We start from the raw sequence: 15940 nt of genomic DNA on the forward strand, positions 1-15940 counted from the left end.
GCATAGCAGTGCAGCGCCATCTACTGTTCTAGCAGTGAATAGCTTTCAGCACGCAGAGCTGTCAGAGTAGTATAAAGGCCGTTATATGGTACTCCGTACTTCACGATTACGGACACATGGGAAGGGCCTACACATAGATGGAACGCCCTGGAATGCCCTTTCCGTCGTCTCCGGGGCCCTCGGAGAGCTCTCCCGTGCACCGTTGAAATTCCTGTCGACCCGTCATGCCGTGCTGTACAGCGACGGATACCCCTTGGACGTGATTGGTCCGCTACGACATCATTTCCATCAACGGTCTTTGTCTGTTAGCTGCCATCGTTCACTGTGTGTGAGGAAAGCCGGGAGGAGGTACATAAACACTCGACGACGACGCTGAAGACTTCGACAGAAAGGCGTTTTCTCTAAAAGGTCGTCTTCTTGAAAGACGACTGTGATGAAAACTGCTTGGAGAGAAAGTTTATTGTGAGATAATTTATGCTCTACTCTAGCGAATTCAGAAACGTGAGTTTGTTGTCTGTGCACTGACTGCCACAGTTTAGTGACCTAGAGTAGTACATTGTAGTTTTGACTGTACATACAGTTTGTATGGATCTTTTTGTTTCCATTTATATCAGTCTTTTTGTTTATCATTTTTCACATTGGATTATACACTTGGTGGTGGAGAAATTAATTCACAAAACCAGAGCCTTGTCTATATCATATCGTCTCGTCACATGATCAAATAGAGACTTGCCATTGCACAACAACATACATATTACCCAGCAATCGTCATTGCTAATCACAAAAATACCAAAGAAAATAAGAACGTATTCATTTCATGGAATCGTTTTTTAATAGTTTCTATAGTGTACATAAGATAAGCATATCATTTAGTTATAGAGTGCTACTATTTTCCCCACAAATAATACCTACCATGATAGAGATAAGTTTGCTCTTTCAGGTGGTTATATAGCATTAGACAGTCTTTAATATAATATTATGTGACTGCACCTGCTGCACTCATCGTCTGACTAGTGACAGCTGGTAGGAGGGTCACACGTGTGATGAGAGGTGGGAGATAAACAACTACGATTTCTAAGTTACAAAGACGCAACAAAGCAGCGTGTTTTCGACAAAAAAACGCTTCTCCACCTACTGTTCTGGCGGTGAATTGTTTTCAGCACCCCCAGCCTTCGGAGAACCATAAAGGCAACAAGAATGCTAATTAATCCGTCCTATCCGGCGGCCCGCCCATCTGTAACGGAGTCGGAGTACCATACTGGCACCTTTAATTCAACCAATCCATCCGACTCCGTGCGTGCGTCTGTCCGTTAACGGAGACGCAGAAGTATAAATCGTCCTTAGCTAAGCTTAGCGTAGCTACTGTAAGCTACCCCAGCCCTGGTTCGGCTGTTCGTGACGGTCATCTATGACAGTCGCGCCTCAATTTTTGCATATTTCTCTAAAACTTGCTAAAATAAAAACGATCCTGCTACATTATGTACACTTTAAGCTCAATGTACATACCTTATTTGGCCAATTTGGTCGATTGTGGAAAAATAAAAAAGTCGAACCGTTTTTAGTTATGGAGAGAGCCATCACGCTAGCTCGATTATGAGAGATGTAGCCAGAATCCACACCTCAAACAAGTTAACCCATAAGGATATTTTCCGAGACCCAAGACTCTGCTGAAACCATTGATATCCTTTATGTGTCTGTGCGGTAAGAAATACAACTCTTTTGGCATTTTCCAAAACGTCACACAATTCTGCTTTCATGGTGTGTGTCTGTTTGGTTGCCACGGTAATGGCGCAGCTGTGATCGCTAACAAGCTGGGCAGAGAGAATCACAAATTTAACTGGAATCCACACCTCAAACAAGTTAACCAAACGCAAAACTATATATCCAATCCAAAAAATGAGGATATTTTCCGAGACTCAAGACTCTCCCAAAACCAGACGTGTCCTTTATATGTCTGTGCAGTCAGAAATATGACTCTACCGGCAGTTTAAAAACACTACTTTCGAAATTCTCTGACAAATTTTACCCACCTCTCCATTGAAGTTAGTGAGAGAATTTGAAAGGCTGCTCTCGCTTCAAGGCTCAAAGCTGAACATCTGTAAACGTGAGCACTTTAGTAGGTACATTGGCTGAAAGAGGATAAGTTTTCCTACATTTTAAGGTATGACTTGTTTCTGTAAGTTAAACTAGTGTGCCACTCTGCTGGCTTGCTCAATCATTAAAATCAAGAAGGAGCTAAATTTATCATGTATTTAAAACTGTCACGATAAAAAATTGGCTGAATATTTGAAAAAGCTGAATCATTTGGGAATAGTTGAATGTCTTGTGAAAATGTTTAAGGTTGAATGGTGTCGCTAGCTGAAAGTACGGTGGCCCTGAAGTGCAAATCACCCCCCCTAATATGAGTACATCCCCCAAATGAAAACACTCCCCCCGAATACGAGTCAACTCCCCCCAAATCGGATGACTTGTTCACCTTCCCCCAATACAAAAACACGCTCCCCCAAATGGAAAACTACATTACATTAACTCTGAACAGAAAGGGTAGGTACCAGTGGCGGCTCCTGAAAAAAATTCTCAGGGGGGGCAATTTTTCTGATGATTTAGGTGACCTACACACATTTAAAAAAGGTATGTCCAGCAATAACATGAAGACAGGGGCAGCATATAAGTCAATACCAGAAGCATTTATTGACTGATCTCCAAAGTGTTGGCTTACAAAAGCAAAATAAGTTATCACAGTAAAAATAATCAAGGGTGTTCTTTCCCATTCCTCAACACTGCATAAACAATATGCATTTCCATAAACAAATGAAATATCAGCTGAAAATACAGCATCTTGGTATTTGTTCAGATTGCAGGATCAACAAGAGCTTTTGTTTAAGAGTAAAAGAGAAATCCACACTTACACAATAAATAGTAACAGCATGGCAATAACAAGTAGACAAATTGTTGAGAAGTGGATCTTTAGAACTACATTTTGTGGAATGTAGGATATGACCAAAGTGCTACTTAATAAAAGCAAAGTAACGTTGTCCCAAAAAGGGGGAGTGAACAAGTGAGGCTTGATCTAGTGTGGTCTGGGCAACTTGGCTTTACACATTGAAGACCAAACCAGAATGATGAGGTGCTGCTAAGTTTAACTAAATAATTCTGATATACACATTACTTGCTTCAAAAAGGCCTAATTGTTGAATTGGAAATATGTGCACTTGAGCATAATTCACAACAAGCAAGCAGGAGCTTTTGATAGAGGCTACTGAAAACATTGATGCAAGTTATTGGTAATAAGAAATTTGTATAGAGTCCCATATTCTGCTCTCTTGTATAGATTTGTGAAAATCAACAGTCATAGACATTTTGCCTGAAAACAGAATTTGAAAATAATTTCTAGAAAAGGTAAACACAGCTATCTGTATGGCTTTGTAAAAATGAACAACCACATTTTGGCCATTTGTATAGATTTGTAAATATGAACAACCATATTCTGGCCAATTGTATAGATTTGTAAAAATGAACATGAACGTTCTCTCCAAAAGCACACTGGTGATTGAGACTGAGGTTGATTCCGAGATGGGAAGGAACTCAAAAAAGCGCTCCTGCACTTTGTGGTTGCTATCTATGTACCTCAGCACAAGCACCAGCTGTGTCTGTGTAGAAACGTCAGTGGTCTCGTCAGCTTGGATAGCTACGAAGTTCGCCGACTTCACCTCCACAATATGTTCCCTCATGACCGCTAGCATACACTCCAGTAGCTCGTTTTGAATGGTCTTTGATGTGCCCTTGAAAACTTTAGCATTTTTAAGATGGTCATCAAACACCTCATCTAACTGTGCCATAAGTTGACAAGTCCAAGAAAAATACCAGGGTTGGTGGAGCCCTCAGTTTCATCTTTGCCTCGCAAAGCTAACTTAAACACTCCGCAAAACTTCACACACTGGATTAGCCGGCTGAGGATGTGGCGGTTCTTGCTAACCTCATCGTTGTGGCGGCGGACAGCTAGCCTGTATCCCTCATCCAGTTGAGTGGCAATGTTCACTCTCCCCAAAGCAGACAATCTCAAACAGCTATCCATGTGGGTCTTTGACAGCTCATGTTTCTTAATCTTTTCTGAAAGATGGTGCATGTCCGTTACACCAGTCGCTGTCCAAGCGGTGCTGTCTGCCGTGCCGCCTTCAGGGTGAAAGAGTAAGCAGCGGTAGCAGAAGTCTGCATTAGCTACATCGCAGCCTGCTAGCCAGGTTTTTCGTTCATGCCAATTTTGGGAAAATCCTCAGGTGTAGGACTTTCCCCCTTTAGTAGAAACCTGTTGAATTATTAAATTTGGTCTGGGAGGTCCTAATTGTTTTGTTGCCAATTTATCTTGATTTGTTCGCCGACAAAAAGGAACTTCTTTCAAAGAGACAATCGAGTTGCACTGAACGCTAGCCATCTTGACAGTTAGTAAGTGATTGACGCTGCTACCCGCTCTTTTCTTAGTTACGTTCATGGTTTTGTTACGTATGACGAAAGCGCGTAAGTGCAAGCCCTCCCGGAACCCATAGAGATTGTATTGAAAGCTCTGATATTTGAAAAAAAAGATTTTACATGAGAGTCTATGAGAGACTTCTGGGGCGATTTTCAACCTGACTGAAATCGCCCCAAAAGGGGCGGGGCCATTTGAAGCACGACTTTAGCCTGATTGGACATTTAGTGGCAGATCAGACGTCTAGATTAGAACACTGATAACGACTGTTGCCGTGATATAATTGATTAGAAAAAAAATCCCTTCCTTTTCCCGTTTGGCAGTGCGTCGCCCATATCGCCCTAATGAACACACCGCCCCTGGTAGGTACTACACTTTAGCGCTGATTGGATGCAGTAGGCTAACTAACAAGAAATATGAAATTGATCAACAGAAGTGTTTTCATTTGGGGGATGTACTCATATTAGGGGGGGTGATTTGCACTTCAGGGCCACCGTATGAAAGCATGCTGAAGCAGTTAAGTTTGAAAGAGGAGGAAGCTTTTTAATGATTTGAAAGGATTTACCATTACTTTCAATGGGAGAATAATTTGCACAAAAACCTTAATTCTTTAAAAAGTATAAAAGTGAGAAATACCACAAGTCATAGCCATCATCTCCTGGAGGAGCTGAACGTTTTGATACAAAAATTGTAGGAATCGGTGAAAGTATGCAGGACTAGTTAAAGGCCAAAAAATGGCGGAAGAACTAAGAAGTTGGAATAATAACTAGAAAAGGCTGTTCCTGCGAAACAGAAGTGAGAATGCTGAAAACCTGAATGGGGATAGCTGAAAAAAAAGCTGAAAATTGTGAACATTTTTTGAAAGTTCTAAGCTGAAGCTTCAAAGCATCCGAAAGGTATTTTAAATAGGGGCTGGAGCTGGACGAAGGCATAAAACTACAGAAAAGAAAAATATGCAAAACAAAAAGAGAAACAATGCATACAAATGTGAAAATGTAGCTGACTATTATTTGCTGGAGTTTTAAAAGGCCTGACATGTATTTTAGAAAGGACCTGCAGCAAGATGAAGGCAGAAAAGTACAGAAAAGAGAAAAAAAAATCAAAAGTACTGGCAGTTGGAAGATACTGATGTGAAAGGTATTTTTGAAAGGACCTGGAGCAAGATGAAGGCAGAAAACAGAAGAAAAGAATAAGAAAATGCAAAACAAAAAGGGGAAAATTTCAGAAAGATGAGCTGCAGGAACATGTGAAAATTTAGCAGAAAACCAGTTGCTGAAGCCTGGGTTGAACGAATTTGAAGGTAAAAGGACACTACTGGAATGACTTGAACTTGCTGGAAAAAAAGGCAGAATTGATTAAAGGGCTGAAAAAAAGTTATAAGTCCTAGCAGAAAAAGTTGAAGGTTTAAAGAAGATGGGAGATGAATTATGTTCATATTTTGTATTATTTTTCAATCCTTATAAAATGAAGTCACCTAAAGATGCTAAATAAATTGAGAAAAGGAAAAAATTAGCAGAAATGTAGTTGCTGGAACTCTTTTCAGAGCTGGAAAGTACTTGTGGAAGGACAGTGGAACAATGAAGAGCGTTGGCCAATCGGATTGGTTGCTTGTTTCTTGTAACGTAAAAACCGTTGGTCATTGGCAATATTTCTAACCCAGAATCTAGGTTTCAGGTTCAAGACGAAGGAGAAACTAATCATGTGTGCCTGCACACCCAGTCCTGTCCCAGGGTTTTTCCTGCATAGAGAAAATGTTGACAAATCCCAAGAGCCAAAGGCAAAAAAAAGTCATAAATGAAAAAAAAGAAAAAAAAGAAATAAGCTGTGTTCATCATACGTGCAATGCATGTCAGTGAATATGTTCTCAACAGAGTATGTTTCAAGTAAGCTACAGCCGAACACTCGTTCTGTTTTGAGCAATAGTAATCGAGTTGATAAGCGTGTCTTTTTGTCTGACCAATACGCAACTGTGAGGTGAGAATCGACAGCCACTAAACTGTCGTTCCGCTGCGAGGTCCAGTCTGACGTGCACGAATACACCTGTACAAATGCAAATGAAATTTCCACTCAAAATCCTGGCAAAAATTTGATTTACGATTTCAAACGCAGCCTCCATTGGTGTTCTTAACCTGGAATGATCATATATAGTGCAGTGTTTCCTCTATGGCAAAATTTCTGCTACCACAGTATCAGAAACCAGGCTGTACAAAATGTTAGAAATCACGCGTGCAATCCATGTCAGCGAATATGTTCTCAATAGTATGTTTCAAGTGGGCTACAGCCAAACCCTCGTTCTGTTTTGAGCAATAGTAATTGAGTTGATAAGCGTCTTGGCTGATCAATACGCAACTGTGAGGTGTGCGAATGGACAGAGTGGCAACTAAACTGTCGTTCCGCTGCGAGGGCCGGCCCGACGTGCACGAATACACCTGTACAAATGAAATTTCCACTCAAAATGCTGACAAAAATGTGATTTACGATTTCCAACGCAGCCTCCATTGGTATTCTTAACCTAGAATGATAATATATAGTGCAGTGTTCTTCCATGGCTAATTTTCTGCCGCCACGGTATCAGAAATCAGGCTGTACAAAATTTTAGGCCGTCTATCAGCAGTGATTGTTAGAGTGCATGTTGGAGAATTGCACGAACACGCGCTTCACACCGCAGTTGAGATTGCGTGTGTGCGTCCTTTAGAACTGTAAGTCGTATAACTTATGTTCTAAGTTCATTTAAGCCTGTTATTGTATAAGTCTATAGTTCTTGCAAATTTAAATCAAGTTAACTGGTGATTATTGTTGTTTGTGTTCTTCCCCTGCTAGCTAAATTGCACATGTCTACAGCGATTGATGCCCTTGATCAGGTTTGTATTTTAGGTGCATTATTATGCTGAAGTAGTTTTAATGAATGAAAAGTGGGTTTATTGTTAATATTTGCAACAGAATGCTTAGCCTATCAAGATCAAATGAAGCAAGCAGTGTACATGCTTCAGAGTGGCCTACCTTAATCAAGAGGCTAGGCTACTGAATCAAGAGGCTAGGCTACTGAACTTTTACAATAAGTTGTTATGTCAATTATTAATTGGCAGCATTTATGCCAATTAGAACATACTTTGAGTGTAAGGTGTCTTTAAGTAGCCTAACTTTATTGCTTTAGGGGAAATAGGACGAACATGTGTGTGTGTGTGTGTGTGGGGGGGGGGGATGTAAAACACCTGGGAATAAATATATTGATTAGAAAACATAAGAAAAAAATAATAAATGTATATATATATATTTTTTTTTTGCACCGAAGACCCATGAAAACCCCAGTGTTCAGACACTTAATTTAAGATGACATCATAATAATAAATAGTTCAGGGTTGCCGTTGTCGTTGTCCCTGGTGAGTTTTTTTATACATAAATAGTAAGATCATGCTACATCTAACTAGCGGATCATTTCTTGCAAGTGTGTCAAAGTGGTATTTATTAACACCGTACTGTAGGCATAACCGGTAGAGAGAGGATGCAATGGAAGATTTCCTACATAAACTACATCTACAGCTTCAAATTGAAAACGGAAACCATTTTTGGATTAAGGACAAGTTCCTTAACCTCTGTTGTCAATATCGCCAATAAAAAGTTATACTCTTCAGTTACGAAGCATTTGTTGGTGTGGTTAACGCCAGCTGCAGCAAACACTTACCCCAGCCCTGGTTTGTCAGCTATGACTGTCTTGAGCCTCGATTTTTGCAGATTTCTGTGAAACTTGCTAAAATGAAAACGATCTACTAGATTATGTACAATTTAAACTCAATGTACATACATTGTTTGGCCAATTTGGTCGATAGTGGAAGAGGAAGTCGAACCGTTTTTAGTTATCGGGCTAGCTCGACTATAAGACAATAACAAACATTTACCTAGCATCCACACCTCAAACAAGTTAACGTAGACGCAAAACTGTACGTCCAATTCAAAAAATAAAGATATTTTCCGAGACCCAAGACTCTGCCGAAACCATTGATATCCTTTATGTGTCTGCGGTCAGAAATACAACTCTTTTGGCAGTTTCCAAAACGTCACTCCATTCTGCTTTCATGGTGCGTGTCTCTTTGGTTGCCACGGCAATGGACCAGCTGTGCTCGCTAACGAGCTGGGCAGAGAGAAAAAACAACATTTACCTAGCATCAACACCTCAAACAAGTTAACCTAGACGCTAAACTATACGTCCAATCCAAAAAATGAGGATATTTTCCAAGACCCAAGACTCTCCCGAAACCAGACATGTCCTTTATATGTCTGTGCGGTCAGAAATACGACTCTACCGGCAGTTTAAAAACACGTTTACTTTCGAAATTCTCTGACGAATTTTGCCCACCTCTCCATTGAAGTTATTGAGAGAATTTGAAAGGCTGCTCTCGCTTCAAGGCTCAAAGCTGAAAATCTGTAAATGTGAGCTCTTTAGTAGTTACTAGTGCTGTCAAACGATTTAAATATTTAATCGCGATTAATCGCATTAATGTCATAGTTAACTCGCGATTAATCACAATTAATCGCACATTTTTATCTATTCTAAATGTCCCTGATTTCTTTTTGTCCCAATCTTTTTTCAAATTTTAATGCTCTTATCAACATAGAAAAGTGGTTCGGATTGCTTTGTGCAAATATTTTTTTTATTGAAAACAACATTGCAATCGCCTGGCTTTGACGAGGGGGCAGAGAATTCGCATCAGCTGTGTGCTTGGCCATCAAGTGGTATTTCAGACTGGACGTGCTGCGATGATAGCTCAGTTTACAACGACAAAACACACAGATCACTGGTCTTGTCAATAGAACCATTTGGCAACTTTTTAAAAGCAAACATTCCATTCAGAATCTTATTGGCATCCATTTCGGCATCTCGCGCTCGTCATCCACTCAAAACGTAACGTTAGCCTACTACCAGAGAATGTCTAATATCCGTAAACGGGCTCTGCTACTACTCTTTAGCCAGCTCGCAAGCCAAACGAGTGTTTGGCGTGCCTGTTGTTTTGTTTCCGGTCTAGCTAGATCCGGTGTGGTGTTGTAGTTTTTCTAACGTCAATAGTTGTTGCAACATCATGTGAAAAAAACTACAAAGTTTGCTAGGCCAAAAAGAGCGTTAATCGCGCGATAAAATAATTGACGCCGTTAATTTGGGTTTGCGTTAACGCCGTTAATAACGCGTTAAACTGACAGCACTAGTAGTTACATTGGCTGAAAGAGGTATAACTTGTATAAGGTTGTTTATGGTATAACTTGTTTCTGTAAGTTAAACTATATGAACGTCAGAGGAATTTGTTTGTCAATTTAGTTGAATACCAGAAAAAGAGCAATCATCAATCAACAAGAGCAAAGGCTGCTCAATCATAACAATCTAGAGGGAGCTAAATGTTTAATTTGCACAAAAACCTTAATTAATTTAAAAAGTATAATAGTGAGAAATACCAGAAGTCATAGCCACCATCTCCTGAAGGAGCTGAACGTTTTGATACCAAAATTGTAGGAATCGGTGAAAGTATGCAGGCTTAACAGCATTCTCACAATTATAAATATATATGTAATATATATACCATATAACAATGGTTTGTGCTGCCGAAGGCAAGCACACCCCAAATATGACTGAATTACAGCTGTTTATTCTTGGGTCAAATCTGACAAAGCTCGCCATGGGAGAAACGGCTTCCTTTTAAAAAATAAAGTAACCAAACACAGCACTTCCCAGCAGCCAGAATAGCTCGTTGGGATAAGACATGCTCCTTTGAAATGCAAGGTTGTAGGATCGAATCCAGCCACAGTCATCAAGTATGCCTTGACACTGGATTATCTGTTTAGCGAAGCCAGGTATGCCACAGTAACTGTCTAGCAGTATAATCATATTAGTAACGATAATGTTTCATTCTCAGGACATTTATACTCAAGAAGAGTCAGATTTATTGTGCTTTGTAGATATAACGCTGCTACATCTAGCCAGCGCATTTTGTCTCAAGATGACATGAATGTTTTTTATGATTTGCTTCTTTAGCTACTGAATTTCCATATTGAATGCTGCTTGGCCCCTTCATTGCTGCTTGCAGCTATATTTATTATTATTGTTGTTGTTATTAATAATACTAATAAAACTAACAAAAACAATAGGTTTCCTCCTACCGGAGGAACCCGAAATATATATGAGAGAGAACAAAAGTTGTGGCCTTGCCAAAGGCAAAGCACACCCAATTACAAAAAGCTCATAAATAAACGCCTTTTAAATCATGTGTATTGCACTGAAAAAAGGTCAAGCTTAGGGCTGCTAGAACATAGAGGCATTTGGAAGAAGCAACAGTAGTGATTCATGGTGTCATGCCCTTCACCTATGCCCCCTAGTGGCAGCTTTTTGTCTCTCACTATTTGTTTTACTGTGTGTGCTTGTGGTGGGTGTGGCTTTGGTCTCCGGCCCCGCTGACATCACTCCACACTCAGCACACTCCGCACCTGTCTCCCATCAACTCATCAGCCCCGCAGTATATCAACCCTGGTTTTCCTATCGTTCATCGCCAGATTGTTGTTTTGCCTACAGTAGTACGTTTTTGGCTGCAGTAAACTCAGACTCTACAAGTTTTTATCGCTAACTTTAGTCTTGCCTGTGTCTCCAGTCTCTGTTCATCTGCCAACCTGCCTGACCCACCCTGTCCATGCCTGCCTGGACATTGCCTTACCATTTTCACTATGTGCAACACATAAATAAATACCCTGGAACTTACCTCCCCATCCAGAATATGTGTTGGCTATAGCGCTTGGGTGCACTATAACCACCCCCGTAACACATGGATTATACATTTAGCTCCATTCTTCACCCTCAGCCTTCAACTTTTTATGTGTTATTGAGCACAATGCTTCTCCCAAGGAAACTATTTGAAATAAATAATACATACCACTCATAATGGTATGTGTAGAGATCTGTTCTTTTCACATTGAAACCAACAGCCTGCAATCTCATGCAGAACTGTTATGATTAGAAGTCTTGGCAACACTTATTACACAGATTATACAACATAACAACACCTATAGTAACAACATTGTAGTTACAATCTTGATCTGGATCTGCTATTACACTTCATAATGGTTCAGCAGAAACTTGGTGGGTTGGACTTTGTAGAGGTAAGTGAATGTTATAGCTTCTCGGTAACACAATCTTCAACTGCCCCTTTTCAACATCCACTTACCCCTTGCACCCTTTCCCCAAATGTGGGCCTTATTACACCTTTGTAATAAATTGTACTGTTAAGACTATGACATGTAATAACAATTGTGCCTACCAAATCGTTTACCACTGCTATGTTTTAAATGGTAGTTCATTTAAACTTTCTGTGTTGCAAAAGTATTCTCTTGGCACCAGACCCACAATTCCTAAATATAAGATTATCACCGCAGATCTGGATTGCGTCTCAAATAACAGTCTCCTGTCTCAGATATTATAGGAAGATTATATAGGAAGTATTTACCAACTGAACCATACAGTAGGCTGTTTTTTCAAGTATGAAAAGGAAATCATTTCACAGGTTTGTCATCTGTCCACTGAAACTCAATAAAGCCTGTATCTTAGCTTCTATGTTCTCTCTTCACTGTAAATATGTACTTTAAATGTCACACAAGCTGCTCAGTTTCTAGACAACAATTAAACAATGATAGAGAAAATACATTCAGCAAAAGCTTATTTCAGATGTCTTTGCAAATTACATTTGCGAAAGACATTTGTCTTTGCGAAACACATTTTTTAACAAAACAACTGCAAATGAGACTCAAAAGAGTCAGTTTGATAATGTAATGTACATAGATCATGTTTCTTGGCAGGCACAGTTTGGTCCTCGCCCCATCACAAAATGTGTTTCATAAGTGCATAACTCGAAAGGTTTCAGTTCTTTCAAGCTTTCTTGGACCTACTAGCTTATTAAGGATCTATGTCTGTACAGATGTTAGAGACAAGGAGAACAATTCCATTCTCTCCTGTACCCAAAGTCATCCAAGAGAGCTCTTAGTCTGTCATATACTGCAAAGCTTTGGGACTGTTTCTTTGAGGGAAGTTTGTGTTTCAACCTTTTGACAATCCCATTTAAACATGTTCCATGTCTGCCACAAAAATATGAAACCAGAGAGAAGCATCAGAAAGAAAATGTCATAATATAACTTAGGTAAAACCCAGAATATGTTTGAGCTTCAGCATTATGTGGGTATCACAGTAGGATGTAATATTGTAGTCCTGTCTTTGAACATGACTTTTGATTAATTTGGTTTCCCCCGAAGAATATACAGTATCTACAATGAATGTTGCAAAATGTGGTTGTTTTTATGCACAAACTTCCTTTAGGGTGTCAACACTTTAAAATGTTTGTGAGTATATTGCACTCCCCTCCAAGAAGAAAACATTTGAAGTGCACATGAAATACTCACTCTTACCTTGGGTTTGTGTGTGTTCATCTGGCTGACCTGGGCAAATTGAAAATAGAGTCCACTTTTAGAGTCATTGACGCAGAGGTCCAGTCTTTGGCGAATATCAGATTATATTACATTCAAGCCTGCCTATACAAAGTAAAGGAAAGGTTGGGAGGGAACTCTGTGCATGGCCATCTTTTCGTCTGGAGTGTAGAAAGTGTGAGAATGCTAGTGTGGATAAAGGGGTGTGTGTGTGAGATTTCCATAGTGTATTCATACTTTGTAGAGGGGCTGTCTTAAACCCCTCCCAGGCTTTCTTTCTTCTCTCTTCTTTTCAAATGTTGTCACCCAAGCAGGGGCGCCATATAGGGGGGAAAAGTTAGGACGATATTAAGGGCCCCTGACTGATAGGGGCCCTTTTTAATCAAATGTCTTTTATAAAAATGTATGACAAAAATGCACCTGGACTAAATTCAAATCCCATGCCCAGTCAGATTACTGCACTAACAAGGACAGAAAGTGGCTTCATCATTAAACGATTTTAGAGGTCAGTGACACATGGTCCTCTATCACCCTTGCTCCTGTGTAAGTACTGAAAGACAGAACTTCATTAAATAGAATGACTTCATAGACCAAAAGTCACAAAACATTTTCTCTGAAACTTAAAAGATTTGGTAAGTATTAGGTTCTCAAGCTATTATTATTGCTATCTGCCTGCTGCTTTGGCAAATACATCTATCCATTTGCCATTGAATAATGTGTTACAGGGGTGGCAGTGTTGGACCCAAGCACACAACACAGACAAACAAAAATGATGAGGTTTGGTCCAGAAAGGTTTTAATGCCTGGGTTATTGCAGAGTGGAATGGCAGTGACAAAAACAGATGGGACAAGCGGGGTAGGCTGTGGAGGTGCTTGGCAGGGTGGCAGGGTTTGCGATCCTGAAGACACAGGAAAAAACACAGTTAGAGAAATGAATGACAAGTACAAAATATGTTTAACGGACTGTAGCAGCCGAGAACAAGGACTACCAAGGTAAACAAAACCATAATCCAGCAGTGAATTATGTGAAAACCAGGGTTGATATACTGCAGGGCTGATGAGTGGATGGGAGACAGGTGTGGAGACTGAGGCAGTGTGTGTGAGTAATTGGGAACCCGAGACCATGGCCACACCCACCACAGGGAGATACAGAAAATAAACCGCTAGAGGCGGCGGTTTTGTACCAACATGTACCATGTTGAATCACACTGAAGTTAACAGAGAGCCACATTGAAGACTGAATTACATAGGGACCTCATCAAGTTAAGCAACAAACAAACCAAGAAAGAATCCTTATTTTGAGGCAAACAAAGGATATTGGTTTAAACCCAGACTGTTCATTAATGTAATAAATTACAAATGATACCAAAAAGATAAACCAATTCAAGGTTGCAAAATCAATACAGTAAATGGAACCCTACATGTATAATTTCCATTAGGTGTGGATCTTTTAACAGATAGATATATACGCTAAGGTTACACATGAGGCCTGTCACAATGTTCTAAAGAATGACTCTTAGAACTCATCCGAGGAATGTCTTGTTGGTGGCCTTCCTTGGCATGCCAAGATCTATCCCACTGAGCATTCTCTAATCCAGTTATCTTGCAAAAGCAATACCCAATACACTGAGATCCTTATAAAATAGCCAGAGTCCCCTGATTCAATTATATTTTTGGTCAACAGTCTATTTGTCTGTCCAAGATTAACCCCATCTATAAGGCAATGCTTTCCTCGAGACTAAGTAACTCAGTGAAAGGAGTAAGGAGCTCCTCCTCGCGGTGTGTGTGTGTGTGTGTGTGGGGGGGTCTTATTTAAATGTATTCAGCCATCTGTGTATGGACATCTTATTTTCCATTACTCGCTCATTAAACTGTGGCAGGATGGTTTAACACAGCACACAGACTGTAGCATTCATGCTGAAGTTGAAATATTAGACTTAAAACATTTGCACAACATTGACTTAAAATCACAAACCCTCCTCTGAGACTCTTCAAACCCTTAACATTCATGTGGTGTGCTCGCCTTCGGCAATACAAAACCTATAATCTCTCTCATATATACAGTATTTATTATTATTGGGTGTGCCTGCCTTGAATACACCCAAAGCTGCTAGAATGTAGTAAGTATTTATTGAATATAGCTTTTTGCAGAAAGCAGGGCCGGATTAACGTATGGGCAACCGGGGCAGTTGCCGGGTACCCCGACGACATGTCGGGTAACGTGCATTAAAATAAATTACAATGAGCAAGTCAACTGTCCAGTGATTACATACTCACTGTTTAAGCACAACAAATTGACCAATTAAATCGTGTGAATATTTACTACAAGAAGACATAGTTACGGTGCGTTCACACTGCAGCGACGCAAATGGCTTGCCATCTCTCGCCTTCCCACAGTTCACCACGCTCGGGGGCGTTTCAAACAGATTCATGTAGAATGTAGTTCTCTAAAGTCACTGTTGTAGTTGTAATGGCCAAGTGTGCAGACTTGGGTTTACGTACTCGCAACATCAATCAAAATACAACTTGTATACAAAATACAAAACAGTTTAATAGACATACACGTTGACATGTGTAAAAAACTTTTTACTATATTCCTCAGTCTCTGCTAATCTGTCGATACGATAGGGAGTTCCAGCCGGGCTAGCTAGCTAGCTAGTTACTACAGAACAAAGTTACCTCATGTCACTTAACTGAATTAGAAAGTACAAGCACCAACAACTTCGGCAACCTTGCGCCATGCTTCGTTTTTTTTAAATTAACATCTCTGTACGAATACAGCTATGTATCGTACAGGACTGGGTAAGCAGCCACACAAACTATTAGTTTCTCGTCCTCCTTGAAACCTAGAAATGTTTACCATGGTCGCTACGTTACGAGAAACAAGAAAACACTCCGATTGGCCATCGCTAGCGAAAATCGCTCCTCATTTGCATAATATTCGTTACCCACAATGCACCACGCAAGCGATTCGCCTGGCTCCATAGAAAATGAATGGAAAACATGTTGTCGCTCGCATCAAGTCGCT

The 15940-nt window shown here is 40.1% G+C and overlaps 1 protein-coding gene across 1 annotated transcript in view; it reads right to left on the minus strand.

Moving 5' to 3' along the window:
- The window catches only part of csf1a (colony stimulating factor 1a (macrophage)), a 145313-nt gene extending 132250 nt beyond the window's left edge, over positions 1–13063 (minus strand). The window contains exon 1 of the mRNA XM_084704368.1: positions 12896–13063. Within this exon, the coding sequence (XP_084560494.1) occupies positions 12896–12916 (21 nt within the window). The 5' untranslated portion in view covers positions 12917–13063. The remainder of the gene's footprint in view (positions 1–12895) is intronic.
- Positions 13064–15940: the final 2877 nt, after the last annotated feature.

This window comes from Hypomesus nipponensis, chromosome 9 (assembly GCF_054491055.1).
Source record: "Hypomesus nipponensis isolate SF chromosome 9, ASM5449105v1, whole genome shotgun sequence".
Taxonomy (NCBI): domain Eukaryota; kingdom Metazoa; phylum Chordata; class Actinopteri; order Osmeriformes; family Osmeridae; genus Hypomesus; species Hypomesus nipponensis.